The 26303-nt window shown below is 32.6% G+C and overlaps 3 protein-coding genes across 3 annotated transcripts; 2 read left to right on the top strand and 1 right to left on the bottom strand.

Moving 5' to 3' along the window:
• The first annotated feature begins 336 nt into the window (after window positions 1–336).
• On the top strand, window positions 337–1861 carry LOC132944101 (putative cyclin-dependent serine/threonine-protein kinase DDB_G0272797/DDB_G0274007). The gene is made up of 2 exons (XM_061013273.1): window positions 337–452; window positions 518–1861. The coding sequence occupies exons 1-2, from the start codon at window positions 441–443 to the stop codon at window positions 1859–1861; spliced, it is 1356 nt and encodes a 451-aa protein (XP_060869256.1). The 5' UTR covers window positions 337–440.
• Window positions 1862–6903: 5042 nt separating this feature from the next.
• Window positions 6904–11926, top strand: LOC132944712 (myb-like protein AA). Its single transcript, XM_061014192.1, has 3 exons — window positions 6904–7142; window positions 7258–8008; window positions 9901–11926. Exons 1-3 carry the CDS (start codon window positions 7122–7124, stop codon window positions 11382–11384), a joined length of 2256 nt encoding a protein of 751 aa, XP_060870175.1. The 5' UTR covers window positions 6904–7121; the 3' UTR covers window positions 11385–11926.
• Window positions 11927–21901: 9975 nt separating this feature from the next.
• On the bottom strand, window positions 21902–24956 carry LOC132945201 (skin secretory protein xP2-like). Its single transcript, XM_061014877.1, has 3 exons — window positions 24790–24956; window positions 23950–24422; window positions 21902–22777 (listed from the first exon to the last, which is right to left on the bottom strand). Exons 1-3 carry the CDS (start codon window positions 24799–24801, stop codon window positions 22444–22446), a joined length of 819 nt encoding a protein of 272 aa, XP_060870860.1. The 5' UTR covers window positions 24802–24956; the 3' UTR covers window positions 21902–22443.
• Window positions 24957–26303: the final 1347 nt, after the last annotated feature.

Below are 26303 nucleotides of genomic sequence, written 5' to 3'. Positions count from 1 at the left end.
TAATAACATTAAATATTCTTAAAAACACACCAAAGAAAAACAATTCATACAAGCCACAGAATTCAATCAGTACATCAATATTATTAAATTATTTCGTTTATGATTAAGCTGATACTGTTGCCTGCAGACGAGGTTATAAAACAAAAAAAATATTATAAATGAAAATCGGGCCGTCCGCAAATTCGATGTTATAATATCAATATATTATCAAGTATATCCCCATATATTATCAATAAACACGAAGATATCTCATTAACAAAACTGTTAATTATCGATTAGGTCCCACCGATTGGACTCACTACGATATTACCGTGAAGCACGAACATATATAAACCTTATTGGTGTTCATAAAATGTATCAGTCGACTTTGGTAGAGCTTCACAGAACATACACATATTACATGGTCATATAGACAGGATACTTATAAAAACAATCGAACAATGGCATACAAGGTAAGTGTATAGATTTTCCTATAATTTTTACGTTCAATAATACTTATATTTCTGTCCACCAACAGATGTTCTCCGTCGGGCTTGTTATGCTCGCTTTCGTCGGTATGAGCTTGTGTCAACAACAACAACAATTCAACTCTGATTTGCCGTCACAGTACTTGTCATCCACCATGTCACAGGGGTCCTTTCAGGGGTCGCCAGCAGTTGTCCAACAAGCACGTACCACATTCGATGACATCGAAAGTCAATCTGACAAACTATCATCTTCAAACTTGGAACAATCACGGTCTTACCAAGATGCTGTGCAACAACAAAATCTAGCTCAATCATACCAGACAGCTTTCGGAAACACTGGTGTGCAGTACTCAACCGGTACGCCAAACTCTTATCGTGGCAATCAAGATAGCCAACAGTACTACGCGCCAGCCACTCAACAGTCAGCCGAACCTAAATTCATCACCAAAGAATCGTACTCGTCATCCTTACCGGTAGTCATTCCCGCGGCTACCCCAGCACAATTTCAACCAGACTACAAACAACAATTCACCACCCCCACTCAAGCTCAACAAGGCATCTTTGGCACCGACGCTACTCATGCTCAACATGAATACAGACATCATCAAGACTACAGAAATCAATATTTTCCATCCTTCGCTCAAGCTCAAGTAGAGTACAAACAACAGGTCGCTGCTCTTGAACAAGCGCAACTTGAGTACAAAAAACAGTTCGCTGCTATAAGTCAGACTCAACAAGAACTTAAACAACAGTTCGCTGCACCAGTTAAAGCTCAACAAGAATTAAAACAACAGTTCGCCGTGCTTGCGCAGGCTCAAAACGAATATAAGCAAGAGTTTCCCGCCCTTTCGCGTGCTCAAAAAGAGTACAAACAACAGTTCGCTGCTCTTAATGAGGCTCAACATGAATTTAAACAACAGTTCACCGCCCCAACTCAGGATCAACAAGAGTACGAACAACAATTCGCCTCACTTAACCAAGCTCAAAAAGAATTTAACCAGCAGTTCGTGGCCCCAGCTCAGACACCACATGTATATAATCAGCGATTCACAGTTCCATCTCAACAGGTATACAGACAACAGAACACCGCCACTGCCACTGGTCCAATAAATTACTCGTACGTGGTCCAGTACCCGGCCACCCAGATTAAATCACAAACAGCCGCTGCCGTCCAACCGAAATTCCAGTACGCCACCAATCCACTACAGTTCCAAACACAGCAGTACTACAACGCCGTGCCCAGCGGACAGGTCATCGTCACCGAACAGCCTGCACGCGTCCCAAAGTCAGCAACAAATCAACCGTCGAATGGAGTTTTCATTTCCACCACACCAACCCCATTGAAAGAATCGGCCGTCTACAAGTCTGAATCAACATCAACACCGAGACAATAACCTGAAGTGGCTTATATAGCAACATCAAAATCATCGCTTAGAAGTCGCACATGATTGTGCAGTATATTCAGTCTTATCATTAACGTGATTACACGACAGTGTATTATATTATTTATTGGTATTATTATAGCATTTGTATCTCAGTACATATTTTTATTGAATAGGGTAGGTATTTATTTTCGGTAATATTTCCGCATACTTCAGCTGGCAGGTTTCACTTTGCAGTGTGCTTTTTATGTTTACGTGAATATTCTATTAAAAAAATTATTTATTAAAATGTTTGTTGTTTATTTGGTTTTAAAATTTTAGAAATAGGTACTTCAATTTATATTTTGAATATTTTCTCGTTTTCGATTCACCTAAAATTTTAAAATCATATAATATGATGGTTACTTTCGCGAAACAATTTGAAATGTTTGTAACCTTTGAAATTGGCGGTGTGTTCGTTAATCGGTTTAACATTAAGTGCACTTGGCTGTTAGAAGCTATATATCTTTAGGCAATGTATTATAGAATATTTAATTATCATATTTAAGTAGGTATATGCCAATCAGTGAAATCACATATTATATTGTAAGACTTATGTTAGGTTATATATTATAACAAAACATTTATAGAAAATGTATCCCATCCGAGAACTAATGGCAGCGGCTATTACTTACTCTCAATGACGTAGCGTGATTGGTTTCAGTCACTGCGCCGAGCTACAAAGAATAATTGATACGATACATTTGGTTATTTTGGCTAGAGGATTGAGGAATTTGCAAACAAAATGATATTTATCTGTTAAATATAACTATATATAGCTATATATAACTACATATATTTTATTACTATTTGACTTTATATTCGACTTTAAACGTTAAAAAAATATATATAAATTAAATGAATACCATATCACGTTGAGACATCAGACAATAGTCATGCACTCATATTTTCACACCCTCAAAAATATCATTTTTTATCATTTTTCTAATAGGTAATTTTACTCTTCGATTACTTAAAAGTATAAAAAAACATATTTTATGTGAATACGTGTTGTCTATGTTGCACGTGAGCCATAAATAACATTAATAGTGCACTGCATCCTCTTAATTATCTTTTTGTTAGTAATTTTTACATTTTAATTCATATGATTATTTATTTCATATTATGTTTTGTATTATATCTTTTAAAAGTAAATTACAAATTAATTAATAATTTTTACATATTATTATATAATATATTTATCGATGGGTGGTAATTTAAAATTGAGAGGCACTAAATAAATATTACCATAGTTACAATGCATTATAATACATATTATTTAAGTACTATATATTATAATATAGTACTTACCTAATAATTAAATCAATTTTTAATTAATTTTAAAATTAATTTCCTTATACAATTTATATTTATGTTTATATTTTAAATTTAAATGCATACTTAATCTAGATGATATTCTATATCATAATATCTAATATCTAATATCTAGATATTTTGAACTTACCATACTTAGCTTAGCTAAAAAACTTAAAATCATACATATACTTAAATTTATTATTGTAACTAAATTTGTTTGGATTTTAGCATTTTATACAAATTGTAAGAGTTACTTCGTTTTATATTTAAATATGTATATTTGAGTTTTGAATAATGTGGATTAATCGATAATAATTAATAACTAACATAATATTATTATAAAAATGTATTTTAATATTAAAAATTAACACCTATTATTATACAAATGATTAATTAATGTGAACCATTGCACGACATTTGGTTCGTCTAATAATTGTAATGTATTTCCGACCTACTGATTTCAACATTTTTTTTTACTCATGTGTAAATATTACGTATTTTTCGTGGACTATTAGTTGTGTAACATTAATACATGATCAATAAAAAAAATAAAAAAAATATTTATAATAGATGACGGTTACACTTAGACATGAAAAAATGTGTATTAGAACCATCATATTATATTAAATCTAAAATACTTTCCCTTGTAAATTGTTCCAATATTATACAATCGTCAGTAAACTCAGACAATTTTAATGATTCCGTCTTCAGTGCATAGAAAATAATGAAAATATAATAGGAATTTGATAATTTCTAAATTCCAGCGAAAGTTAAATAATATACAACTACCTATAGTACTATGATATATTATATTATTTTGCTTTAGATTTTAATGTACACCAAGTATGAAAAACACCGAATTTCATTTTTAATTTGTTGCTGCTCATTATAGCGACCGCAAATACTTAAAATTAGTAAAACGGAATAAAAAATGCTAAGGGGTCGTTGACCTAATTGTATATTCACAAATCACAATATTATAAAGATGTTTGTGTTACCTCAACCATTTGGGCCTAACATGCATGAGAAATGTACAACCATTTTTATTGTACGATACATCTTGTTAAATTGTTGCTTTACATAATTCATAGAGGTAAATAATTTTCAAAAATCAAAGATAGTATAAAACTTGAAAAAATTAAGAACAAATGGTATTCATAATATTGTAAAATTTACCGGGTAATAATATTTTATCAAATTATTGATTCTTGGGTAAACTGTTTTCTCTCCATGTGTTATCCTAAAATGTATTAATATTAATAATGATGTCTTTTAATAAAATCTTTAGTTAAGTACATATTTCACTAGTACCTACATATATTAGATTTAATTTCATTATTTTTATGATGCGTCCGTTTTATTTTGTATTTTTTTCTATCGAGATGGTATTACGTTATCATACAAGTTACACGCGTATTCATTTTCGTTTACAATGTTAGATTAGGTTTGAGTAACGTATTATTTATATATTTAGTTGCATACTGTAAATTAATAAGATGAATGTATTTAGAACTATACCTACATCACAAAATATGATAATCTACAAAGTATTAACTCCTCAAAATCTTAAATTTATGAATATTATATATAATTATTAATTTAAAAAACTGTACAAAAAAAAAAAAATCTAGGAAGTCAATATTTACAATCTATTTATCATCCGTCATAATTTTCCAACATTTTATAGTCCTCTATGAAGAAGGTATCTAGTGATAAGACTTCAGAACCTGCGTAGACTTATCACAGATTTAGCATACAAATGAAGTGGACCAAATTTGTGGTCACCGGCCAATATTTTAACATCCTATGTATTAGTATTCAAGTCATATAATATATATTTTAATTTTGAATCCTGGTGTGCATGGTGGTTGGTTTCAGTTAAAAACGTGTTCTGAAGTTAAGCATCAGCCGGTGTCACTAGTTCCCGGATGGGTGAACATCCGTGTTTTAGTGATAAATCTTCGCCGCATATACACGTGTTCTAACCAATCGTATACTCCCTCGCAGTTAAATACCTACAAAATAATCTGACTTGGAATTTTAAATTTAATTAATGAACAGTATATAATATATATCCAACGATTTTAAGACGTTCCCCTCGCGTCTTCCCTCCTCCGATTCGATGGACGTTTCCCTCCAAATGAGACAATTTCCCCCCGGACAAAAATTTAAAGTTTAATTATTAAACTATTATACTATTATTATTGTTTATTAAACAATAATATACAGTGCAAATCAATAAATGTACAAATGATTAAATTATTACCCTAATCAATACATAAATATAATTCAATGTTATGTCACAATAACACTATATTGCCAATATAAAATTCACTAATATAAATGTTAAAGAAATATTAAACTATAATATAGAAATAAATAAATGTACTATTAACGAGATTTTTTATTAAATAATAGTTAAATTAATATATAAATATAATTCAATAATACTTTTACATAACTTTGGTTTATCAATCATTACCCATTTTATTGGGTAATAACTAATAAATCCATAACGTGAATGATGATAGTCGATAGGTGCCGATATGATGATCGTATATTTCAGGTAAAACAAAAGAACCTATTTTCAAACCTATTACTATGTGGAAAAAATATATAAATTGATTTAGGGGGAAATGTCTCAGGCCTGTACCGCTAAAATCCGTGGGGGAAGGCATGGGAAGGAAACGTCCAAATACCATATCCAACGACCCACGAGGAACAACTGGTTAAAAATATTCTTCGTATTTAATTTATCAAATTTTTTTTTAGGAGCTGTTGTATTGAAAAATTAAGCTTTATTGTTATTTACAATTATGTATTAACATTGTTAAAATTTAACAAATTAAAATATACAAGTATACATAATATAATGTATAATAGGTACCTATGCTATTTATAATTATTATTTATTTGCCTTATAGTATATGTATACGAGCTAGGGGTGACAATTCAAAACGTACTTTTTTCAAAATATCAACTGTTCAGAATTGGCAAAAAAATATTCAATAAGTATTTTACAATGTATCTTACGCATTCTTACTTATAGTAAGTACTCAATATATGTAATTTTTGAGATCAAAATTTCAATTTTACATTAAAATTTTTTTGGTTTTATTTTATTTTTCAATTACTTACAATACTACAATAGAACGTATGTCTTGTCTATACAGTATAGCTATAGAAAACAAATGAATTAAATTAAATAAGAACAACAATGGCATGCACACATCACAATGCCCAAGCGTATTTTATAATGTGTTGCAATGTATTACATCAAACAAGAAACAACACATAATAATAATAATTGTCACAAGCAGCACGTCATCTGAGTATAATATATTTATTTGATGTTTATAAAAATACGTTACGCGTGTGGTCGGGAGCACACTTTATAAGTAAATTAGAGACGGTTTGAAAAACACGATATATTAGGGAGACAAACATACAACATAAATATAATATATTATATGTTCGAGGTACTTGAGTTTTACTTTCCTTTATCATTTAATTAGCTTTTACTTAATATTTGTTTTAATTTATTGAACATGTGAGTGTGTTTTTATTGCATTGTGATGAGTTTTCCACTTTCTGTCCGTCCACCACCATCCTTGCAATTATTCCGCTTTCTTGATGCGGAACTGTATAGGATAGAGCTGACCAAAACGGACAGACATTCTTCAGTCGTTCAATAGAGATTTTCCGACACGACTTCGCTCGTCAATCTAGTACAGTCGCTCGTGCAAAATCGTCGGTTTTTGATTTAAAATATTTTTTTCTTTCATACCTACTAATATTTTAAACTTATAACGATGAAATAGTGCAGTTTATTATTTGATTATTTATGTGTACAAGTGATATTGTGTTTTTTTGTTGTGCAGCTATCCAAAAATAATATCATACAGCGGAAATCATCATGGACAATTTAAATAGCATGGTATTATTAATAGATTTATATTTTTTTTTACGGAATATTATATATTTTAATTAATAGTTTTAGACTTTTGTTTTTATTAAAATGTATTGACACTTTATACCTCTACTATTTTTAGGTAATTTTGTGCCTGGTTCAATTTACACTGAGCGAAGACAGAATATCCGTGGACACAGTAGGTACAATAACGGCGACTGCGGGTTACTCCATAACAGATAATATCTCTCCGTCCATTAAAAGTCTGACTTCGAGCATAGAATTTTCTGGTGACCACGATTCTTCTAAAGACACGTCTTCATCAAGTGAAGGTTATACGTCATTAACGCCTGGTCACCGAAACTCTCAAAGCTTGTTGTTGCGATCCAGACAAGCTAGGGGGAAATCGCCTAGCCAGCCATGGAGCACTGAAGAAAAAGACATTGGTATCCCATCTTTTTCATTGACTGATCACCGAGTGAATGAACAATTATATAGTGTTAAACCTCAAACGTTTGACAATCAATCACCACAGTTATCCGACATAAAGAGTAATGAAAGTGTAGAGAAGTCTGCAGTAGTGCCATCAATTACATATGGAAAAAAGATGCACAAAAACGACGGTCACGACGATCGACCGGTTTTCAATGATTGGTCCGAAGAAGTACACATGTCATTTGACAACAATAAACCAATTAGATCACGTCGGAAGAATAAACACCAACTGGACAGTGAACAGGAAAAAAGAAAAACGCAGAACAAAAAATTAACAGGAGACAATAATGACAATAAGAATGGCTGGCATGAATTAAGTCCCAATATGGAAATCGCCACTGGCATTATTACATCTGTACAAGAGAATGATTCTTCACAAGAATCATCTGGTAGTTCGGGTATGTTGAAAAATAACTATTAATATAAAAATATATTTTACACACCAGTTCCCTATAAAAATATGAGTCTATAATTATTATTAGGGATCAATAGTTAACAATGTAATACGTATATAAAAAATTTTTTTACCGAACTATGTACCTATACATTAATTTATAAATGCTCCAATACCTAACATAAAATTTATACTTTCGTGTATAGAGCGTGTTAGATATTGAGTTCGAATAAATTTGCCTAATATTTTTATTTAACTAATTACATTAGCTAATAAATTACTTAAAACTTTAGCTAATGCTGGACAGCCTGAACTAGTAAATAATGAATAGGTAGAATAAAGTTAAGTCAACAGGGAATTATTTAAATTATGAGATAATAACTAGTTGAAATTATTACATTTTTTAAATAACTGTTTAGATTTATTTTTCACCAGAATATATAATATGTTGAATTGTGAATATACGAATTTATTCATCTGTATACTGTCTGTAAAATTACTAAACTTATAGGGAAGCGAATATAAATTAGCGAAAATGATGAAATAGGGGCCCGTTGATATGTATTTGTAATTTTTGAAAATTTTATAGAAATACTTATTTTATAGAAATTTAGTTATTTTAAGCTGTGGGTCAACCATTTATTACCTAGAAATGGAACATTCATATCGATTTTAATGGGTTGTATTTTTTTGGAAGTAAAGTTTGTATAGGGCCCAAAGTTTGATGTGGGGGTCCTGCTCTACGGACAATGATCTATAATCTATATATATATATTACATGTAAGTATATTAATTTATACTAAAAATACATCATAAATTGATATTTTTTTTAATAAAACAAATCATACAAATTTAATAATACTGATAACATACATTTTATCAGTTGTCCCTTAATATTAAAAAAAAATTAAAACACATTTTACCAAGGTCGCAGTAATTATATCATAATTTTGTAGTTCTTTTCAAAATAAACGAATGTTTTATTTAGTAAAGTACATTTGGTAAAATGTAAATTTGAATACCTTTAATACACATAAACAAGTACTAAAATATCAACCTTTTAACATTGCTATAATGCCATAGAACTATTTTATTTTTTTTATTGAACTTGAGCCCGGCAACTTAGGCCATTAGCTGTTGGTTTTTTTGTTTATACGTAGTTTGTTAGTAGGGAGTGGAACGGTTGAAAACACGTTTTGTATGTGTGGCAAGGATTCGTTGCTAAAAATCCCGGGTGGTCACCCATCCGGGAACTAGCAACGCCGGCCGATACGTACACTCAGTGCGTTTCCGCAGTTGAATATACCTACGCACTGCGCCACACCAAGCCACCATATAACTATTATATGCCTTCACAGAATGTACTTAATGGTAGCAATAGTCTTACAGCAGTATATAATATTTTAAAAGAATATTAAGGTTAATTAAATATGTGCACCCAACATGGAAATATACTCTTTTTACAATCTCGGTGAATCTATTCAACCAAAATAAAATGAATTTCATATAAAATGTGTAGACAATTTTGTTTTTATAAATATCTCATTATAATAATATCTCGTCATACACTCTTTTTGTACAGCTAACGATTAGTACTGCGCGTTAAACACGCAACCGAACAGATCGTTGTTTGACATTTAATTACGAAGAAAAAGTGTTAAGGATGGTCGTATACTGCATACTATAATCGAAACAATAACACTTTGGTGGCACGTTTTTTACTCCGTCATCGTATTTGACGACGACGAAAATAAAATAACGTATAATATTATTATTTTATTATCGACCGCCACGAAACGCTGGCGGTGAAAGTGATTTAGTTCTGAATTTTTTTCGTTACCATTTCAAAATTGAACAATTTCAATTTTTTTTTGTTTCATGCGATTGCTGTCACAGAATTGTTTAAGGCCCATCATCATCCGGACCTATACAATGCGGACAGTATTTCCAGCGTGGAGGACGCGGGGCACCAGGCTGAACCACAGAACTTCAACCACAAGCAGGTGCTGTCAAAAATGAATCATTTCGACTTCAGCAACGCCGTGTCGCAGGCCAACAAGACGCCTGTGCCCAGGGAGAAGCGGTTGAACTACTTGCAGCCAGGTGGAGGTGGTATCCCGGCAGCCAGATATCCATATAGCGGCGGTGGGCCTTTGCAACAGTCTCAGGTGCAGGCTGTCGGACCCTCTGCGCAGCCACACTCCGCCGCAGCCGCAAACACCGTGGCCGGCGCTAAGTCCGTGAAAATCGAACAACCGTCGGCGACGCCTAACTACCACAGCATAGTGGTGCCCATACCGATCTCGCACCAGATGTACGCGGCCATCGGTGGTGACCCATCTTCCCCTGTGCACGGCCACCAGTTGGCCAGTAGTACTGTACAGCAGGCGATGATGTCGTTGCCGGTCGTGCACAACGTGTTCTTCAAGACGGACGAGAACGGCGGTGGCAAGACTATGCCGGCCATCGTGATACCGCTAAAACCGGAATACCTTCATCAATTGCAGCAACAGCACTACGCGCACATGCAACAGCAACAGTCGGCAGTGGACGACTCGCTGAACGCTGCCGGACACCAGCGTCCGGTGCACCAAGGGGCCGGCAAAACGTTGCAGTTCCAACAACTTCATCAGCAGCAGCTGCAGCAACTGCAGCAGCAACAGCAACAGCCGTCGGCTTCCCCATCGTCGTTAACGCCTTCGCCGTACGCGCAAAAACCAAAAACGGCCAAAGTCAAAAAACCGTTCGGTCTGATGAAGGACAACGACCTGCAACACCGCGTCAAGCAGCCGTTTGGCCTGCAACACCAGTTTTACAACAACCCGTTGGTTGGTGGAGGGGGAGGCGTCGGGCACGTACAGCTGCACCACGCCGGCCACCAGCAGCATAACGGTGGCATCGGCGGTGGCCACCAACATCCACAACACGATGCGGCCGATGACTCTCGATACGCACAGACGGCCACCGCGCCAGCACCGGTACCCATCCACGCGTATTCAGGTACTGGCCATCCGATCGTCGTCAAGCGGCCACACGCTTACGGTTACGTATCACCCGCGTCCCCGGCATCGACCAAGTACGCGCAGGCCGTAAACAAATCACCACCACTGCACCATCATAACCACAACAATCATCACCACCACCATCAACAGCAACAGCAGCAGCCGTCCACCGAGGAATTAGCCACCGCTATCGCGCAACAGCAACTGATACAGCAGCAACAGCAGCAGCAGCAGCAGCCGTACAAGGCGACCACGTACCATCCGGGTTTCGCGTACCTTAACGGCCCGGATGATGATTACCCGTACAAGCCCATTTACAAGGACATGAACAAACGCAACGACGTGCTGGTCGTCCGGACCGCTGATGGTCGAAAGTGATGGATCATTTACCGGGATCGTGATTTTACACCAAAACTTATTACCTAAAGATTATTCTATTTTAGATGCTGTAATAGTATAGTTATTATACACGTATATGTGGACAGACACGTATAGGCACCCAGATGGGAGGGGTTAACCCGTGACATTTTTTAAATATTTTGATGGCATTTATTTCCTTTTGCAGATTATAATAAGACACAACACGCGGGGTTTACATAATATTATATTATTATAATTACAGAAATAACCCTCCCACGTAAATATATTTTTCTCGTGTGCGTGTCCGTATACGCATATACCTATTATATTATATACGTATGTCCTATGTCCTGTATAAAGACTAAAATGCAAAGATAAAATAACGTATATTGTTATAATTGTTATTCTTTCTATGCGATAAATTATTATTTATAAGTATCTTTATGTTATATTATATTAAGCGAAAAATATGTTCTTGAGTCGTATTGTAATAATTAGATTATAATATATTGTGCGATTCGCCATAGTATTCGCGAACAATAAATCGATATATTATTTTATATGTAACATAATATTATATTATATTTTATATTATACCTACCTACGCCGAGGAAATCTAATAATGTTATTCTCTTCGAATTCCGTTTCATACGTAGGTACACCATCGAGTGTGATATAGAACACATTAGGTTACGTTGCAGCAGTCCACCGTATTAATAATTATTGTGCGAACCGTTTTATATGTATACAGACTTTCGATTCGACACGGTTACGTAAAAATGCAAATAACTATAGAATTCAACATTTCCCGACACCGCGGTGTCATCAATAACAATATTAATGACTTTATAGGTATATATTATGTACATTTTGGTTTAATGCCAAATCCCCCAGACGCATACGATCGTATATATATTTTTTTCGACCGACTCGTCACCGCGGCCTTCTCGTTCGACACCCTCGGCCGGTTGACCGCCGCCAAATTTTACGCTCGCGAAACGCCGGCCCGTTCGCGTTGCTTTCACAGGTGTATACAATGTAAATATATATTTATATATTATACTGTTTAATATAATATATACACACAATATGTCCGTATTATTCCAATTCGCCCATTAAAATACGATTTCCAAGAGAAATGTAGTAGAATCAGTGTACCCATGAATTTAATATACATTTATATAGTAAGTGGTCATTGCTGCATATTTTTTTTTTTTTAACACGATCGACGAAACGAAATGCGAACATACCGATTTACGCACGATTATACCAGCTTGCGAATCCGTTACGATGTTATTTCGTCCGTCATTATTCGACGGAATGGTATCATTATTACGTATACATGCCCATTAATCGGAATATCAAATTCGTTTCAAAATCAACGGACCTTGTCGTTTTCGTCTTGTAAATGATGTTACTTCGCGTGACCGCGTGTAGTATGCATACCTACGCAGTTAATGATTCGGACGGCTAATATCGTGTTTGAATATTATTTATATCGTACAATATAATATATAATATTATATAATATAATTTTCATGCATAGGAGGCACCTATCAACTATACCTCTATTATAGGTATCATAGTGTTTTTATATTAGCGATCCGTTAAAAAAAAATATTCAACACTAGGTACTTGTTATTTTTATCAAAAATATATTGCACTGAATAATTAAATAATAACCTATTAAAATGCACAAGTGTTAATTTACTACAATTTTATTGTTATGTTTACTATTAAATGTGGTTCATTAGTGGTTTGGGTAGGTACATGGTAATAGTGAATATTATAGAGAATTACAAATATAATGTGCTTTCTTAATGAAATTTAAAATGAAACCAATTAAACTTCATTTAAGGTAATATATTTATAAAAACTAATAATGGATTTAGGATTAAACGAATAAGAACCAAACGATCACGAGCGTTTTACGGTTTTATTTTGTTGTTTTATAATTCTAAAATTCTTGATAAGGGTGGATGATTATAATAAAGTATAAACCGTATCGTTGTCAAACTATTGAACTGTATATTTAAACTCGTATTGATTTAGTATAGTCTGTTAGGATATGAACAAAATAAATTAAACTAAGCTATTTTTCTTATCGTTATTCAGTTATTGTAGATACGTAGGTATATTGTATTCGCCAAAACATGTTTTTCTTATAACTTTTAGTTTAAAATCTAACTAATCATTTTTATTAAATATTTAATAATAATATAATTATTATGAGTCTAAAATCTAAACACTATAGTTTACTTCTACAATTAAATCCTACTTTTATATTATTATACATGTATGCGTAATAATATATATATATTATGTCTTGTGTTTTTTGATAAAATGTAATGAGTGCCAATAATGGTAGCGTGCCTATAGCAATGCAATCAGACGGTTCATGGCATGATGTCATGGTGACGTTGACGATGACCGATGTGTGTGCAACATTGCCAATGTGCATACAGAGCAATATACATACTATGTATCTATATATTATATATTTAATATATATATATATATATATATATATTATGCACATTGTACATAATGATGCAGTAATGCCATCCAACAGTATAAGACCTCCTGAGCACAAAAACGTGAAATTTAATGATTTCATGCTTTCCCGTGCCCGCCGGCCAGAAAAATATACAAGGTCCGACGGAGAAATATACACTCATATACGCATTTTCGGACGATTCACTTTCAATGATTACCTCAGCTCGATGAATTCGGGCTAAACGGATTTATATATTCCCGCCATGGAACGCGGACCGCGTCTTATAATATCATATAGAAAGTGAAATTCACCGTAGGTACGGCACGGCAAACAGTTATAATTACGATTCCGTTTTTATTTTTATCGTATTATATACAGGGTGATTATATTTTTAACAAGAGCAAACAGTATTTAAGTAACAATTTTTTTTTTTTTAAATGTTTTCATGGGTACGATTTATTTTTTTCCCTAAATTCTTACAATATATGTAAGTCTTACTTAAAATATGTGGAATTTAACATAACTAATATCATATTTATAATGCTTATATATATATATATATACTTATAAATATTTTATTTTATTTATAATGCTTATTTTTTTTAAATCATTACCCATGGTAATTAGTATTACACTATACACTACGATATTAGTATAGTTATTATAAACATATTTAGGGTTTACGTTTTTACTTTTTAATCTACGACTATTGTTAAGTTATTTAAATATGAAACGATATTATGAATTACTTATACAAAAATAATCACCCTGTATACTGAAATAGGCTACAAATGATATTATGACGCATCTAAATAATAATAATATTATTATGTATGGCGTATTTTTTTATTGTTATATTTTGTTTCAATTCAAACAATAATACTTTCGACACGGTAAATAATGTGACAACGGTAGTGACAAGTTCCAAAGGTAACGAATTGACACATTGAGCACTGGACATCATCATTAACCGGCGTTAACAATATTTTGTTCTTGTCATGTACATATTGAGCTTCGTAGACTTATAGTTAATCATTTTTTATTTCGTTCTATAGAAAATTCAATAATATTATATTCAATACAATTTTTCCAATTATTATATAGATAAATGACGCACAAAATAAAAATAATGTTTTTCTTTTCAATACCGACTTACTGTAGTTTAAAAACAGAAATTGCTTAAGAAAATGAATTGTTCATAATTTAAATGTCTAAGTAAAGCAGTAATCGCAGTCCGTTATGCACAAGTTATTGGTTTTATTAATAAATTATTCGACATATGCCTATATCATATTATATTATGCTCAATACTGTAAACGCATGAGCCAGTTAGTGGCGTGCGCAGGGGTAGTGTTCAAGGGTTCTGACCCTCCCTGAAATTTCTTCCTTTTACAAAAAAATCTTATTTACCACCATTTCAATTGTTGGTTATTTTTAATAAAATAAATTGTTAAATATGACAAACACGTCAACAGTTTCAGTTTTTTTTTGGCTGATTAAGAACATTGCTAAACGTTTGCCACAATTTTCGTATGTTGTATCATCATGCATCATCGTCTATCGATTATTACTACGTTTATTACGACCCGAAGAGGCTCTATAGATGATCAGGTGTTCAGGTTAAACACTCAAGTGTTTTAAATGTAGACTAAATTTTTAGACAAACTATAATTGTTATTACCAATTATATAAAAACTGTTTAGCAAAAAATAATGTAAATTATTTACTCAGGCAAAACCCTAACCGAACTAAAATCCTGCGTACGCTACTGGAGACAGTAATTATTTAATTGGTATGCATATAGGCTTTTTAATTTAGTCAGAGATATTGGTTGATGGTTATATACTTATATATACCAATATACCATGGTTAAAAATAAAAATGAGTTTTAAAAAATGCTTACAAAATAAAAAAAAAAATCCTTGATTTCTTAACTATTTCTTTCCCGTCATATTCATATTTAAATGCCAAATAAATATAATATAGTTTGTACAATTAGCACACATTAAAATCTACAGATACTATAATATACCACACAATGCACGATTAAAATTCATTTTTTCATAATATGATTATACAAAATGTATTTATTTTAATATATTTATTAATGTATTATACTTTATTATTAACTTCGTAGAAAATAATATGTACCTAGGTAATTATAATGTTGATAACTTAGTTTTTTTGGTTTAGTCTGCACAGAAAATATGTTATCAAAAATTAGAAACTGTTAAATTGATATGAAAAATATCCTTGTGTGAAATAAAATATAAATTATGTATTTGAGTTATGTAAATTATTATGATGAAATGAGATTATACATGCCTACTATTTTACTATTGAGAAAATAGTGTAGAGAAAAGCACAATGTATCTACGCTAAACCGATTTCTCAATAAATATTATACAATATGATCCAATATAACCATCATATTTGAATTTTGTATACAAATATTGTGTAAGTGACATGGCGGTGTTGTACCCGCACTGTGATCCATAAGGAATGAAGGTTTAGAGAGAACAATTATTTTTCTGATTCTGTAGATGTTTATTAAACGATATTTTAATACTTTGAAGGTTAATCATTTATTTTATAATAATACGACTGATTAAAAAAATATATTTTAGTAAGTTTGCGTTATTATTACTTGGGCGTTCGTCTGCAAAAACGCGAACTGACCGGCGTTTTCCACCGTGGATGAAAACGTGGCGTATTACATCCGTCGTGTATAGGCCCAGATAAAATGTGTTATATTATATTACAATAAAAATGAAAACAATATTTAGTAAAACATATTATTATTAGAATTACTAAATTCTTATTCACGTTAGTACCTAGACATCAAGATCAAATTGTCTAACTTAAAAACGGAGTGCTTCTTTAACAAACATTTTTCAAAAAACATATTATATTGCGATTTGATATGGATAAGTGACAAATGTAACATGTATATTTCTTCATTGCGATTTCCGTACGAGTATTTAAATAATAATTATCGCAAATTCATAATAAATAATATAACATCTTACATAATGGCGTTTTGTATGACACGTTAAATCTTGGATATTAAGTAAATAAGACAGTAGGTACCTGTGAATATTTACACACATTTGATTATAATAGCTTTATTTGTGCACTCCCGAGTCCGTCTAATTAGTATATATATATAATATTTTATCACATATATTAGATAGGTACGAAAATATTATATTATAATTCTGATAACTTAATTTATTATAGTTTTTAAATTTGTATTCGTAAACAAGTAGGTAATGTGTTTGAAATTTGAATTTTTGTGTCACTACTTACTACATAGGTATAATCAATTTGTAGATAAAATGTATTTCGTTTTTACTATACAATTATATGGATACTGGTTTAGTGGTATGAATGTATGATATTTATTTACTGGTAGACTGTTATACATTCATTATAGGTTCTTATATGTAGTAGAAGTACGATAAGATCAGATATTATTTTGCTTATAACTTTCTATTTTATTTTAACTTACACAAGATTCAGTCCCAATCGGTAGGCTTAAATTAAGTTATATTATATTAAATTATATTAAGTCGCTTAATATAAAATCGTTCTAAAATAAACACAGAACATCAACATCGCACAAAACTATGATAAATTATAACGTAATAAACTAGATAGAATAATAATCTCTTGCAGTGAGGCAATAGCTTAAGCAAACAATAAAAATAACACCTGCAATCGCACGAGTAGGCAACACAACGATGCCTTGGCACCGAGTATATTATTATATTATTTCATAAGAATCATTTTACTATATTTTAACAACAGTTTTCCTATCGAAAAATCTTGTATTCGGCCCAGTCTTGTTGAGTAATCGAATACTTATATTTAAACACTTTTTTTGTATTCCAAATACTTTTCAAATACTTTTTAACAAACCTATTTTAAATACTTAAAAAATACTTTTTATTTGTACTTTTATTCTAGAATACTAAATACTTATTTTTATTCTCGTGGTCTACTCCAAATTACTATTACTAATATTTCGAAATGTACTATTTTAAATTTTGTTTCTAAAATATTATTTTAAAATGGTAAATGGTTCTAACTTCTGATAATTTATAAATAAGGTTTCACGAAAATACAAGCAGATAACAGAAAGACTGAACGTTGAAACCCCCTTATTATACCATGGTATACAAGACACTGACCACTACTGGTTGGATTGGCATTTATGTTGAAACTTTAAATAGTCTTTCTTCTTATTTGATGGGTGGTACTGTACTACTGTGGTAGTAGCTTATAATTTGGATATAAAATATTGTTATTAATGTTATTCAACTGTTTTTCTGGTCATTTATTTTACTTTGTACAATTTGTATAAAATATTTTTACAATGGGCACAATAGATGGAGGGATACATAAGAGGGTTTGGTTGCCTTGATTAAAGAAACTATTCAATAATAGTACTTCATGGCGGGGCTATAGTTGTGGTTAGTCGACTAGTCATTGAATTGATTGAATTATTGATTATAAATTATTCATTTATTGAACTTAAAAAAAAGTATTTGTGTAAGTACTTTGAATACTTTTAAAAGAAAGTATTTGAATACATATTTTAAATACAAATTACACCAAGTATTTAAATACGTATTCTGAATACATTTGAAAAGTATTCTTAACAAGGCTGGACTATTCGCCCGGTACATCGCTGCATATAAAACAGAACTTTGTAGCATTTACGCAATTGATTATGGTACCATTGGTACCTAAGTAATTTCCAAGTTGATTAGAATACCAGTTATTATAACAGACGATACTTATGGAATGTTTAAATACACTCAATCATAGGTCAATTAATATTTAAATAATATAATATATAGAATATAGATAGTCCACCTCTACACGACTACACCGAGTAAAAACTTTACTGTATTTTTGACTAATAAAACGAAACAAAACATGTTTAATGTGAAGTAATTGTCCTCATAGATGGCGCAGTTTGAATATGTTTTTCATCACGGACTAAAAATTAAATAATTTTTTCGGAGAATTCCAAGTCTATTTTATTTTTAATGAAAAACAAAATATAGGTTGACAACAATAAAAATAAAAAGTTTTACAAAAAATGTGTCATACAAAATAAAGGATTATGTTTAAGCCAACTTATAGCACTGATTAATATAATTTATATAATATGTATACATTAATAACTATTATTTTTATAATTTTATTATATTATATTATTTTAATTAATGTTTTCACTAAAAACTCTACTTTACCACGGTAATCACAGTTTTATTTTTTTATATTTGAAGCTAAGTATTATAATTTATAACTTACGTATTTTAACGAATTAAGAACGACGATGCTATCAGTCAGACTAAGGCAGTATCAGTGGGAGGAGGGTCGAGGGGCTCGGAGCCCCCCCCCCGAGATGTCTTCAATATTTTACTAATGTTTAAAATAATTATTTATTTTTGATACCAAATTAAATATTTTCAGTCATAAATAACTAAAAATCTAATTAAATTGACTGTTAGGAATTATAATATTAAAATATTATTATACCGTATAATTTAATTATCATTGATAAACGATACTGTATCGATGCTGGTTGGCGCCGTCAATTTTTAACAACATTATTATAAATATATTTTTTTTTATTATTATTTTTCTTAATTGACATCGCCGAACATTGGCTATTAGTTACAATTTTTTTTTTTTTTGTCAAATTAGGTAATACAATTTGGTTATATTGAAGAACTTTAAAATTTATGTGATGGTGTCCGCGCCTAACTGCAAATATTATTATTATAATTTACCTTCGTCCACCACACTGTAACAAGCAATCCAGATAATTTTATTACTTTAAATTCGTTAAAGATGAGTAAACGAGAGAACAAAAATGTATTATCAAACTGTTTTTCTATAGGTACTTCCAAAGTTCCAAAGGTACGTTTTATATACCTACCTATTATATTTTATCCTCTTTTTTTAACCAAATGTCAAAACCTAAATTCAGTATTGAAATTAAAATATGTATGTTATGGACCCCTTCCCCAGGAAATAAATTTCTGGATACGGTCTTGGTCAGACTCAGTTTTGAAGTTCTTACCATTTATTAGCCACCATGGCACCTTGGTTTAGAGGAATCATGTACTGATATTGGGTTTGCCAATGATTGGATTATTGAAATATAAATGAAAATAAATGATATAATCTTGTAAAATAAAAAATAACTGATTGTGATGCTGGGGGGGGGGACACTTAAAATAATAAATAATTTGAATAAAATAAATAAATTGATACATTACCTATCACAATTCAACTGATATACGTGCTTTAACATTTATCACGATCATGTATAAATATTAAATATCAATATAATATAGCATCAGTTCCATAGGCAAAATTATGGGCTTAGGCCCCTCAGTTTTTAAATTATATATTAGTTTAAAATAAAATGTTAGGGGTCTGTGCTGATGATAAAATAGTAGCACTCCAGAACAATTTCTCTAGTTGCACCTATGACCAGTGCACGATGCGTGTGTATAAAAATAGAAAACCATGAACTTCAAAATGCTATAAAAATTTTTAAACGGGCTTAGCCTCTCCAAGACGCCCCTGAAAAATTGCAATGGGTGTAACTCAAAAACAAATAATCGTAGATACTTGGCATTTTCACTAAATGTTGGTGTTAGCATTTTTTGTTAACGATAACAATTTTAAAACTTGTTGAGTTATTTATAGACATTTAACTTTTTGTTTTTTTTTTTGGTTTTTTCTTTAAATGTTGATTAAAAAAAAGAGAATTAAACGTATGTTAAAAAAAAAACAGAAAGTTTACCTGTACAATATAATAACGATTTTCACAATTCACAAGCTGCATAAATGTATTTTCAACTAACGCGGCGGGCTATTTTAGTTAAGGGCCCGGTGCCAGTTTTCAAACTTTCTGTAATTCTATAAAATTTAAAAATTTAATTTAATTTATAATTTTCACCATAGTTATAATACTTTTTATCTACTACCCGATACCTATTTAGGGGGGGGGGGGGTATAATTTTCAGGCCTAAAAAAAATGCTTAAAATTGTATTATTTTTGAAAAATTGAGTTCAATATGAGTCTGTAAAATATCTGAATATTACACTCTATCAATTAAAAAGAAAATTATCAAATTGGTTGTTTCTACAGAACAGAATCATTATTCTCGTAGAGCGTATTTTTGTGTACAAAATTACATTGGCACCGGGTGCCTTAATAGTTAATATTAATTGTTTTACCTATCAATTGTAAAAACAATAATAATATGTGCTATATTAACAGAAACTTTTGGCCTCCCCCCTCCGCCACTGGTTTTTTTTTAAAAGTGATAAAATAATTAATATTAACTAAAATTTGTCTTTTAATGCCAGGTACGATGATTCAGCTGCATATTTTGTAGTTCGTATAATATCCTTATCAGAAATTTCAGCTCGAATTTCTGAAGGATATAATATGTACTTGAGTCTAGAATCAATATATATACCTCTAAAATTTAATCACTGACCGTTTCTCTTTAATATCTATATTTTTGTCCATTAAATAAAATGCCTTTATTTGTAATATTGTTATTGTAAAAATAAGTTTCAGTACAGCTAACGAGAAATGCGAATGCTTACTATGTACATACCTACCAACAATATAATGTTAATTAAGTTATAACTGACGCTCTATCATAATCAGATAATAAATTTGTCAGGTATCTGGGATTTTGTTGCTTTTGTACGATAGATTTATTCTTTGCTTATCTCGTTTTGGCGCTCATATATTCCATCGAAAATACGACAAAAGGGTAACCCCGTCCATTATTATTGTTCGTCTATAATATCTATAACGAACGAAAAAAAAAACCATTTGAAGGTTGCAGTGTGGTAAATAAGATTTTGAGTTGGAACAGTTTAATATTTGTTCAGATAAATATGTTTATCGTTTACAAAATTAATGGAAAACATATACTTTAGTTTAGTCAGTTTCTTTAAACACCAACGAGAAAAAAAATTATACAACACATTTTTTTTATGGAAATAATCGTGTTTTATTCATTGTTCTTGTAATTGATTATTGATGTTGATAAAATACATACTAATTAACAAAGTTATAGTACAAAATAAAAATAAAGTAAAATAAAAATAAAAAACAAAATCATGTAAATGCACACTGGGTTAACGTGAACGATCAGTCCAATTATCATCAGTACCGTAACACTGCTGTGCTTACATAATTTATTATCATTTATATATAAACGCGTGTATGCTTAAAAAAAATTGTTTGTAAGTCACGTCGTATTATCTAAAACAAAAAAAGAAACAACGATTGAAAATAAACCGTACCGTTGCATCGTTGACCGTCCAGATTACGGTGCGTGTCGGCGATATGCAGCTGGGTACAAGCAGGAAAGGCAGACAGGTTAGGTATACAGGTAATAATAGTTAAGTCGGTTGGGTTATAGGTCAGGTTAGGTAAGTACAAAACCTAAACACAACTCAACTATACGTAATGCATGTTACGACTTATATAATATTATTGTATGGCGTGGCATGGGTATACGGTTGTTACCAGTCCCTGAGCCATTTAGCCCACTTGGGCTCGTGGTAGATGTGCTTGATCTTGTACACTGGCACGGGGTATGGTCTGTCGACGGGCACTGGTACTTTCTTCTCGATGTGCACTGCATACGGCTTGTCAACCGGGTATGGCACGGGTTTTTCGACCGGGTAAGCTACTGTCTTGATGACCGGCACCGGGTACGGCACGCGCACGGCAACAGGTTGCGGTACGCCCACTGCGATCGTCCTGTACACTGGCACGGGTATGGCGCGGTTGATCTCAACATGTTGCGATATCACGTGTTCGGGTCCGTATGATGGGGCGTAAGCCGGTCCGTATCTGAAAAATCAGTAGAGTTGAAAAAAATTTGAATTGCACTAATTATGGCAGATTATGAGGAGTATAGGTCAGTTTTTACCAATTCCACTTCCAAATTTGTTGTACATTTTAAGCGTTGTTTTTTTTTTTTAAAAAATATATTTTTATTATTTTTATTCTTTATTTTTTTACGATTTTCCTCATTGTTTATCTCGATAGACGTTTTCACGGGTTTGTACTCACGGCGGCGATCGTCGACTATACTACTAAATAATTGGTCGCGGCCCACTGTCAACTACACGCCATTTCCGTTCGGCGGAATCGATTACCGAATAACGATTATTACCATGAAAACGTGCACGACCAAATATGTATTACGTGGTCGTAGTGTACACAATATATTATATAGTATAGTGATATGACAAGCAGACGGACGTTAAATCCAACGAGATTTTAATTTATAGAGATGCTACACGAGAGAAATGCACGTTGGAACCATTTCAAAAAATATCATGAAATTTCGACTTTCGAGTCGGATATTAATACAACTCATATCCTTATACAGAACAGCCACCGCTGCTAATATAATATTATAAATTATTATAATACCTACACAGTATAAACATGCAGATCGGCTTTCTACGTGGATGGACCTCGTGATATAAAATAACACGTTTATAAGATATTTACGTAAGGCTCTGGTTTTCTCTCATTCCGCCATGTGATGTTTATATTTTCTTTGATTTTTTTTTTAGTTATTACGCGTACAAAAAAAAATCTTTTTCGATTATTTACAGTCACATGACTAACCACGCGAACACACACCGCAATTTTTTAGAAGATAAGTTCGGGATACCGGCTAATCACTGAGTCGGCTTGGTGTGGATTTTAGTATCGGTGTACCTACTTATATTTGTATTGACTAAATGATCTAATAACCGTTTTTTGACGTCAGACTACATTATGTTCATAATTTTTCGATTTGAATACACGCTCGTATACTCGAAAAAATGACTTAAATTAATACATACTGCTTGGCTATAAATGATGTAATCCCGACATATCTGTAATATGACTGCAGGGAATGCAGGGGTGAATACGAATGTCCTAATTAATATAGTTCACAATACCTAAGCAGGGTAAGCGACACACGACAACAAGTATCTATACTTAGGGTAAGCACGATTACTTACCCGGAAACTGAGGGGTGTCCGTATCCGTAGGCGGCAGGCGCGGTGGCGATACCGACCGGGGCAGCGGCGGCGGCGTAAGCTGTGGGGGCGGCGTATGCGGCAGGAGACGCATAAGCGGCTGGAGCGGCGGCGTATGCAGATGGGCCGTACGCTTCGGCGGCGGATGGTGCGTAACCTTCAGCGGCGGACGGTGCGTATGCTTCGGCGGCGTGGGCGACCGGGGCATATGCTTCAGCGCCATGAGCGGCTGGTGCGTATGCTTCGGCAGGGGCGGCGTGTGCGTATGCTTCACCGCCGGCGATGGCTGACGGAGCGTATGACTCTTCCGCGCCGTAATCTTCGACTGCGTCGCGTTTGATGGATTGATGGTCCTCTTCCGGCTGTTGGTCCTGTTGCACCTTTTGCGTCTGTTCGGCCGACGTGTCTTCCGAGCACGTGGCCATGGCCGCCAAACACGCCAGACCGATCAACACCTGTCAAAGTAAATAAGTACATGAGTTTATAACATGGTCGGTGAGTATCGTCAAATTCCATACGCGTTGGACAATCGTTTTCGGTTAGGTTAAGTTAGGTTATATTTATGAACCAGTCATATCGTGGTTGCTGTGGATTATGCATGATAAAATGTTAATTTTAACTAAGGAACACGATAAACTTTGTTGATGATTGGCTTGTTTGTGCGTAAATTTTAGACATTTCCGGTGCAGTTTAATATTTAACTAGAGATTCGTGGCTAATGCCAATTGTAAACTACTGGACTATACGACTGTCGTCGGTTATAACAGTGTTATTTAACTCGAAAAGAAAAAAAAAATAATAATAATAATACAAAAAACTCACGTGTATTTTCATATTGGCCGATTGGATTCGGTTCGTCTCGATGATAACAGCGTGCGCAATTTACGACAATATTATTGTATGGGTATATATAATATACGATAAGAATGGACGGTGAGCCCCTTGAAGGTGTTCGCACTGTGGCGTGTGCTGTTGTTGACTGACGATTTTCACGGAGCAATCGGATTATATATACCACTTTGGTCGGGCGTATTTTTCTGCAAGACTTTCACCCGGGCAACCGGGGAGACCGTCCCGGTCCATCATCCTGTGCACGCGCGCGCGCGCTGAACAAACCGGTCGGGACGTCCGTCCCCGCGGTCCCTTGTCAACAGCCGGCACGCGGATGACGTTGGAGACAAGGCATAAAGTGTGCGTGTGACATAACTACCCAGATAAACCGGTAGGTACCGATCGCGGCCTATAAGGAATACCACAACGGACGTGTGGTGTGTGAAATCACCACTTTTTGAGAAAAGGTGACCGACGTGACGCATGTAACTATAACTATAATACGCTGTTCCGTATAACACATCCGACTCGTCTCTGTGGCCATATTAATAAATATTACCGAATAACAGAAATTTTACGATTTTCTTATGACGCCATATTATCATAATTATAGGTACCTACTAAAAATGTTATTCTTGTAAACTATACTGTTGGTCGATCTAAAATGATTGTTTTAAAATGTCGAGCTGATATTTAAATGAAATTAATAATTTATTTTTCGAGTAACACTATAATCGATACTTTCAATTATTATTGTGGTTCTACATAGACTAATAATGAATACCTAGTCATATATAATTGAAAACGAATAGGGACGTGAAGCTTACAATTTTTAGTGGTTGAGACTGAAGAGTAACTCAATAGAGTTTTTTAATCTGCAGATAGTAACGAGCTATAATCATATTACTGTATATTTTAGGTAAAAAAAATACGTAGGTCGTTAAGTATCTACCCTATATTCAATACATTTTTATAATTTTTATAATTTGTATAAATTCTATTTATTCGGAAACACGTATATAATGTATAATAAACGTATAGGTAGTAAACAGTACAATATTCAATAACTTATTTAATGGTTTATATGACAGCTGTGTTAAATGTCAGACATATTGTACAGTTTGTTTACACGGGCTTACACAAATATCGAATGAAGAAAATAATCTTAATATTTTAGATTCTGAGAGGAGCGATGAATGTATTTATTTTTTTTTAAATACTTAAGTAGGTAATACCTACCTACACTTTTCGTTTTACTGGACAGTGGACAGTGGGCATATTGAAATATTAATCAATCTCGCTAGAACTATAGTTGAACATTATAAAAAAAACTTAAATTAAACACTCACTGATTAATCAGAAATCAATTGTATAGGAGTTGTATATAAAAAATATAATACAATAATAAGAAAGGGTGTAAAATATTGACACTATGGGTGAGTGTGAGGTTTAGACTAATTTATTACACATATTTATATTGTAAATACTTAGAAAAAAATTTAAAA

Source organism: Metopolophium dirhodum, chromosome 5 (genome assembly GCF_019925205.1).
Source record: "Metopolophium dirhodum isolate CAU chromosome 5, ASM1992520v1, whole genome shotgun sequence".
In the NCBI taxonomy this organism is placed as follows: domain Eukaryota; kingdom Metazoa; phylum Arthropoda; class Insecta; order Hemiptera; family Aphididae; genus Metopolophium; species Metopolophium dirhodum.
This window is presented reverse-complemented; position numbering and strand designations above follow the sequence as displayed.